This window comes from Sander vitreus, unplaced genomic scaffold (assembly GCF_031162955.1).
Source record: "Sander vitreus isolate 19-12246 unplaced genomic scaffold, sanVit1 ctg551_0, whole genome shotgun sequence".
Lineage (NCBI taxonomy): Eukaryota > Metazoa > Chordata > Actinopteri > Perciformes > Percidae > Sander > Sander vitreus.
The window spans coordinates 7,501-22,374 of NW_027595650.1; the positions used below are offsets into that span (position 1 = coordinate 7,501).

General features: G+C 45.1%; 1 protein-coding gene across 1 annotated transcript; it reads right to left on the reverse strand.

Moving 5' to 3' along the window:
• Positions 1-2,377: 2,377 nt before the first annotated feature.
• On the reverse strand, positions 2,378-14,590 carry LOC144514361 (protein NLRC3-like). The gene is given in 10 exon segments (XM_078245503.1): positions 2,378-3,023; positions 8,964-9,137; positions 9,451-9,624; positions 9,716-9,813; positions 9,815-11,484; positions 11,619-11,823; positions 11,986-12,064; positions 12,936-13,139; positions 13,489-13,705; positions 14,474-14,590. Coding segments are annotated over 9 exon segments (2,931 nt in total). The 5' UTR covers positions 13,581-13,705; positions 14,474-14,590; the 3' UTR covers positions 2,378-2,788.
• Between the last annotated feature and the right edge of the window lie 284 nt (positions 14,591-14,874).

A 14,874-nucleotide genomic window follows, 5' to 3' on the forward strand; every position in this document is an offset into this window, starting at 1 on the left:
AGAGCAGAGAGAGAGAGAGAGAGAGAGAGAGAGAGACAGAGAGAGACAGAGAGAGAGAGAGAGCAGAGAGAGAGAGAGAGAGAGAGAGAGACAGAGACAGAGAGAGAGACAGAGAGAGAGAGACAGAGAGTTAACACGACAGCTAACCATGCTAACATGACAGCTAACTCTGCTAACGCGACAGCTAACCCTGCTAACGCGACAGCTAACCCTGCTAACGAGACAGCTAACCCTGCTAAGAGACAGCTAACTCTGCTAACGCGACAGCTAACCCTGCTAACACGACAGCTAACCCTGCTAACGCGACAGCTAACACTGCTAACACGACAGCTAACCCTGCTAACACGACAGCTAACTCTGCTATCGCGACAGCTAACTCTGCTAACGCGACAGCTAACCCTGCTAACGCGACAGCTAACGCTGCTAACACGACAGCTAACCCTGCTAACACCACAACTAACCCTGCTAACACCACAGCTAACCCTACTAACACCACAGCTAACCATGCTAACGTGACAGCTAACCCTGCTAACGCGACAGCTAACCCTGCTAACATGACAGCTAACCCTGCTAACGCGACAGCTAACTCTGCTAACGCGACAGCTAACCCTGCTAACACGACAGCTAACCCTGCTAACGCGACAGCTAACACTGCTAACATGAAAGCTAACCCTGCTAACACGACAGCTTACCCTGCTAACGCGACAACTAACCCTGCTAACACCACAACTAACCCTGCTAACACCACAGCTAACCCTGCTAACGCGACAGGTAACCCTGCTAACGCGACAGGTAACCCTGCTAACACGACAGCATACTCTTCTAACACGACAGCATACTCTGCTAACACGACAGCTAACCCTGCTAACACCACAGCTAACCCTGCTAACACGACAGCTAACCCTGCTAACACGACAGCATACTCTGCTAACACAACAGCTTACTCTGCTAACACGACAGCTAACCCTGCTAACACCACAGCTAACCCTGCTAACGACAGCTAACCCTGCTAATGCGACAGCTAACCCTGCTAACGACAGCTAACCCTGCTAACGCGACAGCTTACCCTGCTAACGCGACAGGTAACCCTGCTAACATGACAGCATATTCTAACACGACAGCATACTCTGCTAACACGACAGCTAACCTTGCTAACACCACAGCTAACCCTGCTAACGCGACAGGTAACCCTGCTAACACGACAGCATACTCTGCTAACACGACAGAGAGAGAGAGAGAGAGAGAGAGAGGGAGAGAGAGACAGAGAGAGACAGAGAGAGAGAGAGAGAGAGAGAGACAGAGAGAGAGACAGAGAGACAGAGAGAGAGAGAGACAGAGAGACAGAGAGAGAGACAGAGAGAGAGAGAGAGAGGGAGAGAGTGAGAGAGAGGGAGAGAGGGAGACAGAGAGAGACAGAAAGGGAGAGAGAGACAGAGAGAGAGACAGAGAGAGAGACAGAGAGACAGAGAGAGAGACAGAGAGACAGAGAGAGAGAGACAGAGAGTTAACACGACAGCTAACACTGCTAACACGACAGCTAACCCTGCTAACGCGACAGCTAACTCTGCTAACACGACAGCTAACTCTGCTAACGCGACAGCTAACCCTGCTAACGCGACAGCTAACCCTGCTAAAGACAGCTAACCCTGCTAACACGACAGCATACTCTGCTAACGCGACAGCTAACCCTGCTAAAGACAGCTAACCCTGCTACAGACAGCTAACTCTGCTAACACGACAGCTAACTCTGCTAACGCGACTGCTAACGCGACAGCTAACCCTGCTAACGCGACAGCTAACCCTGCTAACGCGACAGCTAACCCTGCTAACACGACAGCTAACCCTGCTAACATGCGACAGCTAACTCTGCTAACACGACAGCTAACTCTGCTAACGCGACAGCTAACTCTGCTAACGCGACAGCATACTCTGCTAACGCGACAGCTAACCCGACAGCTAACTCTGCTAACGCGACAGCTAACTCTGCTAACGCGACAGCTAACCCTGCTAACGCGACAGGTAACCCTGCTAACGCGACAGCATACCCTGCTAACGCGACAGCTAACCCTGCTAACACGACAGTTTACTCTGCTAACACGACAGCTAACCCTGCTAACACGACAGCTAACTCTGCTAACACGACAGCTAACCCTGCTAACACGACAGCTAACTCTGCTAACACGACAGCTAACCCTGCTAACACGACAGCTAACTCTGCTAACACGACAGCTAACCCTTCTAACACGACAGCTAACCCTTCTAACACGACAGCTAACCCTTCTAACACGACAGCTAACTCTGCTAAACAGCTAACTCTGCTAACACGACAGCTAACCCTGCTAACATGACAGCTAACCCTGCTAAAAAAGAGGTGCAAGAAGGCTATGCTACGCTAAGCTAAGGACCACAAGGCTCCAAACTAAAGGAAAAACCCACCAAAAGGCTAGCCCCGTCTCCTTCCCACTCAAGAGAAGCTGTAGTAGAGTAGTAAGGTAAGCTTCCTTCATATCCACAATAGTTACATTTGTAATTTCTACCTCAAGAAACCAAGGCTAGCCTGTGCTAACTTAACATAGCATGCTACGTAGCATCAGAGGGAGCAGCAGAGCAGTTAGGAACTGAAACAATGTTGTGATTTCCCGGGGGAGAGCCCTGCCTCCTTGTGATTGGCTACCCAAAAGAAATTAAAAGTACACAGACCAAGAAAGCTTATAAACCCCAAAAACTCTGAGAAAACCCAGAGGCCTTGACTGCAGATATATGTCACACAGGAGGAATTAGTAACCTACTACTGTACACGGACAGTACCGATGCGTGGCATATAGCTATCTGTGCCCACTATGACCACCATAAGAAGAGAGGCATATGCAGTGGGAGACAGATAGTCATCGAAGATGAAGACAAGGACAGCCCACCTCTCACTGTCAATGTCTACCACAATGGGACCATCATGTTCCAAGGCAATGAGGCCAGTTTCAGCTCTGTCCAAGAAAACTTCAACACCATCAAAGCTCTGGCAGAGACTGAGAAACAGAGACAGGAGAAGATCAGCAGTGAGGACGAGAGCAACATCAACCCCACAGAGCAGCTACCAGGGGAAGAGCAGGAAGAGGAACAGCCTTTAGGAGACCGTTCAGGGCACATCAGCCAACCTGTATTTGTATTTGCCAACAGTGAAGCCATTTCCTGTCTCCATGTGGAATATTCAGGGCCTTAACTCATCATTGTTTGGATGTAAAAGTGAAACCCCTGAATTCAAAGACACAGACGACATCATCCTCCAAGAGACCTGGTGTAGACCCGGCTCTGTCTCTCACTGCCCCCCAAACTACAGAGAAATCATTCTGTCATCAGTCAAACTCCCTGCTGTTAAAAGAGGGAGGGACTCAGGAGGGATTATTATCTGGTACAAAGATGAAATATCAAAGTACAACACCCCTATAAAATATGAACGCTCACACAAGACATCACTAACCCTCCAACAGACATATTCCTGTGTGCTGTATACATCCCCCCTAGTGACTCCCCATACTATGATGGAGACATCTTCCCCCTTCTCCATGAGCAGATCTGCAGCTTCCAGGCACAGGGAAGTGTGCTAATCTGTGGAGACCTGAACACACATACTGGCTCTCTCCCTGACTACAACACAGAGCTAGGTAACAGGATCTCTCTCTGACTACAACACAGAGCTAGGTAACAGGATCTCTCTCTGACTACAACACAGAGCTAGGTAACAGGATCTCTCTCTGACTACAACACAGAGCTAGGTAACAGGCTCTCTCTGACTACAACACAGAGCTAGGTAACAGGATCTCTCCCTGACTACAACACAGAGCTAGGTAACAGGCTCTCTCTCTGACTACAACACAGAGCTAGGTAACATTCATATATTTGGACACAATTATCCACTAAACAGAACTAACCTTCCTCGTTCCAACTCTGACGCCCAGATCCATATTCACACCCTACACACCCTGATAGACGAACATGTTCACCAAAACACCGTACTTCAGATCATATTTACACCCTACACACCCTGATAGACAAACATGTTCACCAAAACAACAACAAAATCTTTGCATGTTTCATAGATTGCAAAAAGGCATTCGTCTCTATTTGGCCCAGCGGTCTATTCTACAAAGTTATTGAATCTGGTGTAGGGGGTAAAACATATGACATCATTAAATCAATGTACACTAACAATGCAGTATTAAAATAACAACAAGAGAACATCATTCTTCTATCAGAAGGTGGAGTGAGACAGGGCTGCTGTTTGAGTCCCTCTCTATTTAACATCTACATTAACCAGCTGGCCACCATCCTAGAGACATCAGCAGCACCTGGTCTCACTCTACACCACTCTGACATCACGTTCCTGCTCTATGCAGATGACCTGGTTCTGTTGTCCCCTACAGAACAGGGCTTACAGCAGAACCTGGACCTGCTGGAGCAGTACTGCCAGACCTGGGCCCTGGCAGTAAACACTCAAAAGACAAAGATAATGACTTTTCAAAAAAGATCCAGATCTCAAGGAAACACATACAGCTTCACATTAGGAAAACATAAATTAGACCACTGTACACATTACAATTATTTAGGACTGAAAATAAGTTCCACTGGAGGTTTTAACCCAGCGATAATGGAGCTGAGAGAGAAAGCACGCAGGGCATTTTATGCAATAAAAAGTCAAATCTACATTAAAATCCCAATTAGAATCTGGCTCAAATTATTATAACCTGTAATGAACCAATCCTCCTCTATGGTAGTGAGGTGTGGGCTCCTATTTCCTACCAGAATTAGGCCCATTTGGACAAAAACCCAGTTGAAATCCTGCATCTACAGTTCTGTAAAAGCATCCTACAGGTGCACAGAAAAACCACCAAAAACACCTGCAGAGCTGAATTAGGCCAATTCCCATTATTCATCAACATTCAAAAACGTGCAATCAAATATTGGCTACATCTAAAAAACATTGACCCCCCAACACACTCCTATCAGCAGAAAGCCCTGCAATACAAACAAACCAGAGAGAGAGAGCGAGACAGAGAGCGATATCCTGATTCTGGCTTTCACCATCCGTGTAAACAGCAGATTCACATTAATATCAACAGATTCATCCACCTTCCTCTTCCTGCTCACATACACAGCCATCTTTGATTGGCCCAGGAGGAAGTTCAACAGCTGACATTTATGTTTAGCTAACCTACTGTACCTGAACCCAAGGATGAACATGTGTTTGGAGAAAACCTCCCCTACCTTACTGAACAGTTTCTCTAGCAGCAAGAACAACGGTGACAGGCGCACACACTCAGAATAACAATGAAACACAGTTTCTTTTTCATCACAATAAGGACATTTGTTGCCAACACCAGGACTGATGACAGACAGAAAGGCGTTGACTGCCACTATCCCGTGTAACACTCTCCACTGGAGGTCAGCTACTCTTTTAGTTAATGGTGGTTTGTATAAACTCCTCCATGCAGGTTGGACATCAACCTCCAAACCCAGATGTCCTCGCCACGGTGTGTCAACCCGTTCATGGAGTTTACTCTTATTTAAACACAGCACCATCATTTTATAAAAGGCATTTCCTTTTGCCTCTTTCAGGTCTAAAGTGCAGTGCTTTACATCCAAAAAACAACCAACATAATTATCAAGACAGGGACGGACACATAAACCAGGGACGGAATCGTCACATTGAGGTGTAATCAGACCAACATTATATTCCTCCAACATTATGGATTCATGTCCAGACAGATAGTACTTCCAGTGATCCAACAGTTTTGAGATTGTTCTGACTGATCTCACACCCAGAACAGCTGCCAAAGCAGCAGCATTGTTCAGTTTTTGTCCGGCGATATCCATCACATTCCCCAGCGTGAGCACCCGTGCTCTGCAGAACACGTCCGAGATGGCAGAACCAGCCCAGCAGGGGTAATCCAACCGGTCTCCGTACACCACTCGTTCCTGTAGCAGCCAGTGTAGGGAGGCACCCTGCACCCGTCTCTCCTTGGTCAACAGCTTCCACACTGTAAACACACCACGATAGAAAGGAGGCAAATCCTGGAAACTCAGCTTCCTCACATCCATCAGGAACAGAGAATCTTTAATCCAAAACCCTTAAAGTCTTTCAGCACCCAATGGGCCAGAGGTCTCCAGACCAAGTCTTTAGGGCCAAACAGCAGTCTCTGGAGGAACTGCAGGCAGAAAGCAGCGCCCCTGCTGGCCAAATGAACCAGTCCTTGTCCTCCCTCTTCCTTAGGAAGAAACAGAACAGCCTGGGGAATCCAGTGCAGCTTATCCCAAAAAAAATTAACCAAAACAGATTGAACAGTTTATGCCACAGAGAAGAGGACAGCAGATTGTTAATAACAAGCGTCCTCCCTCTGTAGGACATGCTCGGTAAGAGCCACTTCCATTTATTTATACGGCCTTCTGTTTTTACCAGAGCGTTATCCCAGTTTCTTTGCATCACACACTCCTCACCCAGAAACACACCCAAATACTTGACCCCTCCTTTCTTCCAGGTGAGCCCTCCTGGGAGAGACAGAGTGCTCTGTAGCTTATCTCCCACCACCACAGCTTCACTCTTAGCCCAGTTCACTTTCAGCAGAATAGATACGATTAAACATACTTTCATTCTCTACCAAAGTGTCGATTTCTCTTTATTTGTTTAAAACAACCATGATATCGTCTGCATAAGCTGATATTTTAACAGCTTATGCAGACCCAGGAAAATACACACCTAAAAGTTCCTTCCTGAATTTACTGAGCAGAGGCTCAATAGCGAGGGAATAAAGCATCCCCGACAGAGAGCATCCCTGCCGTACCCCTCTCTGCACATTAAAAGGTGCCACCATTAACCTTTAACATGCTCGCAATGTCACGGTACAGTACCTGAACCTTAGCTATGAAACCTGGGCTGAAGCCAAAAGCATTGAGCGTCTGCCACAAATACTGGTGTTCAACCCGGTCAAAAGCCTTTTCCTGGTCTATGGAAATAAGACCAGTATCCATACCCAGTGAGCCAGAGACGTCCAAAACATGCCGAAATAGAGTAATATTATCACTCATTAACCTGCCGGGCACACAGTAAGTCTGGTCAACACAAACCACTTCACCCATTACCTCCCGAAGCTGAGAAGTGAGAGCTTTGGACAGGATCTTATAGTCCCCACACAGCAGAGAAACAGGTCTCCAGTTTTTTAAATCCTGCAGCTCTCCTCTCTTTGGCAGCAGGGTAATGCCTGCCCTTCTGCAGCTCAGCGGCAGACGTCCTCTGCTCAAGTTGTCCTGAAACACCTCCAACAGATCTTCACACGCAATCGAAAAGTAATGTAAGTCAATGGAGGCCAAACAGCGTTGATAAACACGCTACAAAGCGAGTATGCGTCTTGATAACACGCCAATAATGGCATACGAAATGGCTTGTCATACATATGCCACTTCATGAGATCAGTCTGGTGTAACTGATGGTGTGTATTGTCCTTAACAGGTCTCTCTTGAGGATGAGACCCTGTGTCTCAATGAGATTACCTGTATAAATAAAGGTTAAATAAAAATATAAAGAGAGAGAGAGAGCTGATGGTGAGCATGTACGGAGATGTGAATAACCTGATTTATCTGTGCCATGTAGCCTAAACATTATATCCTGAAAATGATCAAAAGAAACCAAAACAAACCCACAACAACCGGTCATATTTACTCATACGGTGACCACAAAGCAATCAAAAACACAAATAACACAATCAGCGACCAACAGGCCTCCCCACAAATTCCAGCCAAGCAGCAGGGGCTTAACACACACATCACCACGCACACACAAAGGCACAGCGGCCACTGACACTACTCAAATCTTACACCTAACACCTAAAGCAAGCAGTAATAGCTAGTAAAAAATAATTTCACTAAAATGCAGAAAAATCCATTAAACTTACAAAAATCTGCTCATCATGTGAAGAAAGAGTACATCCACCTTTCTTTCATTAACTCTACATCTAAAATTGGCAGCGTATACAATATATAAAATACATATGAAATTGATCAATATATTAGAAATGAATATATAGGCCTTTAATTAAAAATTATATACAATTTTCTGATTCTGCCAATCTCTTGGCCAGCAGAGAAGGCTTTGCTGGCCCTGACGGCCCACCTCTGATCTCCAGATCGAGTCATAACAATGAATATCAATAGCGGACGGCTTGTGGGTGAAATAACATTAATAATGACGGAAATATAACTTAACATAGCAGAGCGCAGAACAGACTATGTGCGCATTTACACATTTTTATCATTAAATGAGTGTCTCATAGAAAAAAATGTACGCAGAGTGCGAACAGGATTACGGCTGCCGGCGCCACACTATCATTTACAGAGATCCAACATTTCCCCCAACAGCAAGCATTTGGTGCAACAGTGGACCTTTCTCTGTAGAGAAACATCAACATTACATCACACACACATATATTGTGTTTGCACCGCAGGGACTAGGAAAAGCATTTTGAGGGACTTTTTGAACATAGAGTCAGTACTCTCCCAGCACAAGAGGAACTTAGAGAAATAATTGGTCATGGACATCAGTGTAGGTCTATGATCGATCACATGAGCCATGCAGCACAGGCAACTGACATTTTAAACCTCTAGCTAACTAGTCCACCAAAAGAGTAGACTAATGCTTCATCCACACACTCTTCTCGCAGTATAGAAAGCACATTACTTTGTGCTAATCTAGACTAAGCCTGTCCTCGACCTTTCTCTGTCGAGATGAAACCGATTTGATCTCGGGAAAGGGGGGAAAAAGGATATTTCTTAAAACCACGAACAGTTCCTTTAACGTAGAGAGATGTGTCCAAACTACATCAATTATTACCAAAAGGGAGTTAACATTTTAGTTCCTGGAGATGTTCTCCTTTAAAACCTCGTACACAAATAACTCGTTTGTTCATTAGTGTTTGTACCTGAGAGTGTCCAGTTTCCAGAGAGGATCCTTCAGTCCCGCTGACAGTAGCTTCACTCCTGAGTCTCCTGGATGATTGTAGCTCAGGTCCAGCTCTCTCAGATGGGAGGGGTTGAAGCTCAGAGCTGAGACCAGCGAAGAACAGCCTTCCTCTGAGATCAGACAGCCTGACAGACTGCAAACACACAGAACAACACACAGGAACCCTCTGTCAACACGTGGAGCCATGTGTTGTTTTATGATTGTTTGTTGTCCAGGTACATTTTTGGTCCAGATTTAGAATACATCTTTGAAATCATCTGTGGTATTTCATTATTCAACAATAAAAGCAAATGATTAAAACGTAGTAATAAAAGTAATTCTGATGCTCAAAACTACTGTTTAAGTTTATCAAATCAACAGACACAAAGCTACTTGTTAGCTTTTTATCAACGAACGTTATTCAGAGTTTAAATGGTCATCAGTTGAATGGGTTAATGAATCCTGACTTGAGAGTCTCCAGTGTGCAGTGTGGGCTCTTCAGTCCAACAGAGATCAGCTTCCCTCCTGAATCCTGCAGGTTATTGTTACTCAGGTCCAGCTCTCTCAGACTAGAGGACTGGGAGCTGAGAACTGAGGACAGAGCTTCACAGCTTCTCTCTGACAGGTTACAGCCACTCAGTCTGGAGAGATGACAGGAAGGAAACAAGATATTTATTTTTCTCTCCTACTGAAAGATATCAGAGTATTTTTTGATGAATAATTCCCACTTACAGAGCTTTTTTGGAGGCTTTGACCACTGGCAGCAGCCTCAGAAGAGCCTTCTCTGAAGCACCGTATTTCTTCAGGTCAAACACGTCCAGATCTTTTCTCTGATGACAGTAAGATGAAGCCCAGAGCTGACCACTGAGCAGGAGACAGTTCATCTGTGGAGAGACGTCCTGAACTCAGGGCCTGTTGGATCTCCTCTACTAGAGAACGATCATTCAGTTCATTCAGACAGTGGAAAAGATTAATGCTTCTCTCTGCAGACAGATTCTCACTGATCTTCTTCTTGATGTATTCAACTGTTTCCTGATTGGTCACTGAGCTACTTCCTGTCTGTGTCATCAGACCTCGTAGGAGATTCTGATTGGTCTGAAGAGAAAGACCCAGGAGGAAGCGGAGGAACAAGTCCAGGTGTCCATTTGGACTCTGTAAGGCCTCGTCCACAGCACTCTGGTAGAATTGTGTTGATGATGTTTGTACTTCTGACAGCAGGTTGACTCCAGAGTTGGTGAACGTCAGATGGACATGAAGAGCAGCCAGAAACTCCTGAACACTCAGATGGATGAAGCAGAACACCTTGTCCTGGTACAGACCTCTCTCCTCTTTAAAGATCTGTGTGAACACTCCTGAGTACACTGAGGCTGCTCTGATATTGATGCCACACTCTGTCAGGTCTGACTCATAGAAGATCAGGTTGCCTTTCTGCAGCTGCTCAAAAGCCAGTTTTCCCAGAGACTCAATCATCTTCCTGCTCTCTGGACTCCAGTGTGGATCTGTGTCAGCTCCTCCATCATACTTGATGTTCTTCACTTTGGACTGAACCACAAGGAAGTGGATATACATCTCAGTCAGGGTATTGGGCAGCTCTCCTCCCTCTCTGGTCTTCAACACGTCCTCCAGAACTGTAGCAGTGATCCAGCAGAAGACTGGGATGTGGCACATGATGTGGAGGCTTCGTGATGTCTTGATGTGGGAGATGATTCTGCTGGCCTGCTCCTCATCTCTAAATCTCTTCCTGAAGTACTCCTCCTTCTGAGGGTCAGTGAACCCTCTGACCTCTGTCACCATGTCAACACACTCAGGAGGGATCTGATTGGCTGCTGCAGGTCGTGTGGTTATCCAGAGGCGAGCAGAGGGAAGCAGATTCCCCCTGATGAGGTTTGTCAGCAGCACACCCACTGAGGTGGACTCTGTAACATCAGTCAGGATTTTAGTGTTGATGAAGTCCAGAGGAAGTCGACACTCATCCAGACCGTCAAAGATGAACACAACCGGGAACTCTTCAAACCTGCAGATTCCTGCTTCTTTGGTTTCACTAAAGAAGTAATCAACAAGTTCCACCAAGCTGTACTTTTCCTCTTTCAGCACATTAAGCTCTCTGAAGGTGAATGGAAATGTGAACTGGATGTCCTGGTTGGCTTTGCCTTCAGCCCAGTCCAGAGTGAACTTCTGTGTTAAGACTGTTTTCCCGATGCCAGCCACTCCCTTTGTCATCACTGTTCTGATTGGTTCATCTCTTCCAGGTGGGGCTCTAAAGATGTCTTCTTGTCTGATTGTTGTTTCTGGTCTGTCTGGTTTCCTGGATGCTGTTTCAATCTGGCTGACCTCATGTTCCTCATTGACCTGTGTAGTCCCTCCCTTTGTGATGTAGATCTCTGTGAACATCTGATTCAGACGGGTTTGGTTTCCAGCTTTAGCAATCCCCTCAAACACACACTGGAACTTATTCTGCTGGTTAGATTTAAGTTTACGCTTACAAACTCCAGAACGACTTCCTGAAATGAACACACAACAAAGAAAACCAGTAAGTGATTTAAAAGAAACAGAAACACACTGTGGCCATTCTCTGGAGACATTAGTTAACGTCCCATTAGTCCAGCAAGTTAAATCTTTAGAGAAATCCTCTTACTGCTCTGCAGACGGTCAACCAGCTCGTCCTGCTTCATTCTCCTCAGGAAGTCCAGTGTGATCTTCAGAAATGCGTCTCTGCTCCTCTGCTCTTCATCATCACTCTCCCTCTTACTCTCTGAGCATTCTGGGTAATCTGGACTCAGAACCTTCTGGATCTTCTTCAGCTCGTTCTTCACAAAAGTGACGATGTTCTCCTCCAGCAGCTGGAACAGAAGATTATACGAATGACACAATCAAACTGAAATCATGGAAGCAAACATCAGATCCATTTTGGACAGACTGACAATCCACTGGTCTGAAAAGCGCAGCATGGAGATGATTGTGAACAGAATAGGTGTAAAAGTAGTTGTTGTACATGTACAGACCATAAATATGGAGTCCAGGTGTGTTTGATGCTGCTGGGCAGACTGACCACTGGGAACCTCTGAGCTCTCGTGGTCCACTCTGTGGAGGAATCAGGAAGAATTAGCTCACATCATGTCTGTCCACACAAAGACACACACAAGGTAACAGTCCTGTGACTTAAAGTATTGATTACAACATTGAATCAGATGGTTTCCCCTGACATTAAAGTGTTAGTGGTGCTGCTGACCCCACTGTGAATCAACAGAAAGAACTAAGAAGTAAACGAGGGCTACAACAAGGTTGGCCTAAAGGACTCCTGAAGCAGCAGACTGGTCTGAGTGAGGAAGACTGCTCTCTTTGCCCGGTCAGCTCCCAGATGACGTCATGTTCTGCTGTGTGTTTAGAAATGGTGAATATATGGGTGCCTGGGTGGCCTAGTGGTAGAGCCATCATATATAGAGGCTCAGCCCTCGACACAGAGGTCGTGGGTTTGATTCTGACCTGCGACACTTTCCTGCATGCCATTACCCCCCCCTCCCCCTCATGTTTAAGCTGTCACTAATAAAGGCCTAAATACCAAATAATAATAGGTTAATTTACAGCTCACAGCAACTTAATACGATCTAGTGTCTGACGGAAGTGATGCCTATGTGAAATACTCCTATGGTTCTGATAACTTACTTTCTGTCAGATGGATGTCTCTGTTTAAAATTAATCGCATCATCCTTTGACCGGTCGCTCTTGAAGGACACACAGCTGGGTCAGGTTCAGGTCCAGGTCCAGGTTCAGGAGACTCTGGTTTCTGCTGGGTCATGCTTAAGATAAATATGTATATAAGCCTAATAATTAAAAATAAATGCCAATAATGACTTCCTTGACTATGTGAAATACTTCTGAAAATACTATATATATATATATATATATATATATATATATATATGAATCTCATTATATGGTTCTGATAACTTACTTTCTGTCAGATGGATGTCTCTGTTTAAAATTAATCACATCATCCTTTGACCGGTCGCTCTTAAAGGACACACAGCTGGGTCCAGGTCCAGGTTCAGGTTCAGGTCCAGGTTCAGGATCAGGTCCAGGTTCAGGTCCAGGTTCAGGTCCAGGTCCAGGTCCAGCTTCAGGTCCAGGTTCAGGAGACTCTGGTCTCTGCTGGGTCCTGATAGAAAAACACATTTATTGAGGGTCACATGTTCAGTTAAAGACTGCCTGCATATAATATAATATTAATATGAATATGTCTGTAGGCCTAATTATTAACAATTAAATGCCAATAATATCTTTTGAAATCAGAATAAAAAAAAATCTAAATATAATATTTCAAAATGTTGTCTAAACAGAAAGATATTTTGAGTGAGAAAGGAAATTATTTTGCAAAAATATTCTCATTTCAGTCTTTCAAACTTTATTTGAAGGAGTGTGCGTGAGACAGGACCCAAAACAACCCAGACGGGACGTAGCTCCATCCAATGAGACTCGTTCCAGTTTGCTGGATGTTCACAACTCACCTCAATCTTCTTCTTAACATTTCAATTTCCTTTTCCATTGTTATTCTCTCCTTCTGCCATTCAAGTCTCTCCATCAATCCTCTCTCCTCCATTTCTATTCTCCTCTCCCTTACAGGTCTGTTGTTAAAGAAGTGGTGTCTCCATGGACCGCTGACTCTTCATGGACACACAGCTGGGTTCAGGTTCAGGTTCAGCAGGGTCTGGTCTCTGATGGGTCCTGTTAGAAAGAGAGGAAGACCACTTTTTAATCTCCAGAAACAGAAGCTGCTGGAGAAACTAGAAGCTATGAAGCAGAAAATAAAGTCTTCACTGAATGCTTTCTGCTCTCTGCTCATCCTGCTCTGTCATTCATTCTCTTTCTGGGAGAACAGGAACATTGGAAAGACTCCAGGACTAATGTCATCTTAGGACACGGAGACACTTCTCTGCCTCCTCCACACATCACTACAACAGTAACAGAGGTATTTAGGTCACTACATTTTATTCTGAAAGGTTCAGGAGGAAACAGTAGAGTCCTGTTGTGTCTGACTTTACGCTGGTGGAGACGACGGTGTGTTTTCTGACAGCAGGAGAAAGGAAATAACAAGAGGCCATCTTATGATGGATCACACCGGCCAAATCAGGCCAGGGGCTTAAAGTTGGCCCTTCCTTACTTCCTAACCTCCTACTTCCTCCCCCCTTGCTCGGACCCCCCCCCATCTTCAAACTCAGCCTTCATTTAGATCTCAGCTCCACAGCTGTGAAGTTTTCTTACTGCAGCCTCACGGTTGGGACAGACAGACGTAGAAACACCCGGCAAAGTATTTAAAACCTCCTCTGTAGTAGTTCATGGTACAACATGGAGATTTATCTTCAACACAAGAGTCGTCCAAACTCTCTCAGGAAATAAGAAGTAGAAACATTATATTTAACATCACAGAGCCAGAAACTAACCCTGAAGAGACCAAAGACTAACGTGTTGTTAAAGCACCAAACAGCAACTTACAGTTTCTTCAGACAGTCCAAAGAGTTGATGAAGAAGAGTTGATGAAGAAGAACTCAGATGAGTTGTTTCCTGATGACTCACAGCTCCTGTCACCTGTCAGGAAGCAGATTTTCACAATAAGAGCTTTGTTTCTTGTCTCTGTGTAACTGTGGTTGTTGTTGTCAGTGTGTGTTTGTTCTTCCTTTGTCCCGTGAATGCAACACGAGGAACTTTCTACACGTCAAGTTCCAACATGTTTAAAATGTGATGAACAAACTTTATCGTTAAACAGACTCAGTGACGCAGTGGAAGAAGTACTCCAAACTATTACTACTACACGGTGGAAATACTCTGTCCAACGTCCTGCTCTGTTACTAAATGTACTTGATGTAGAAGTAGCAGTGAGAGAGCTGATTCTCTGG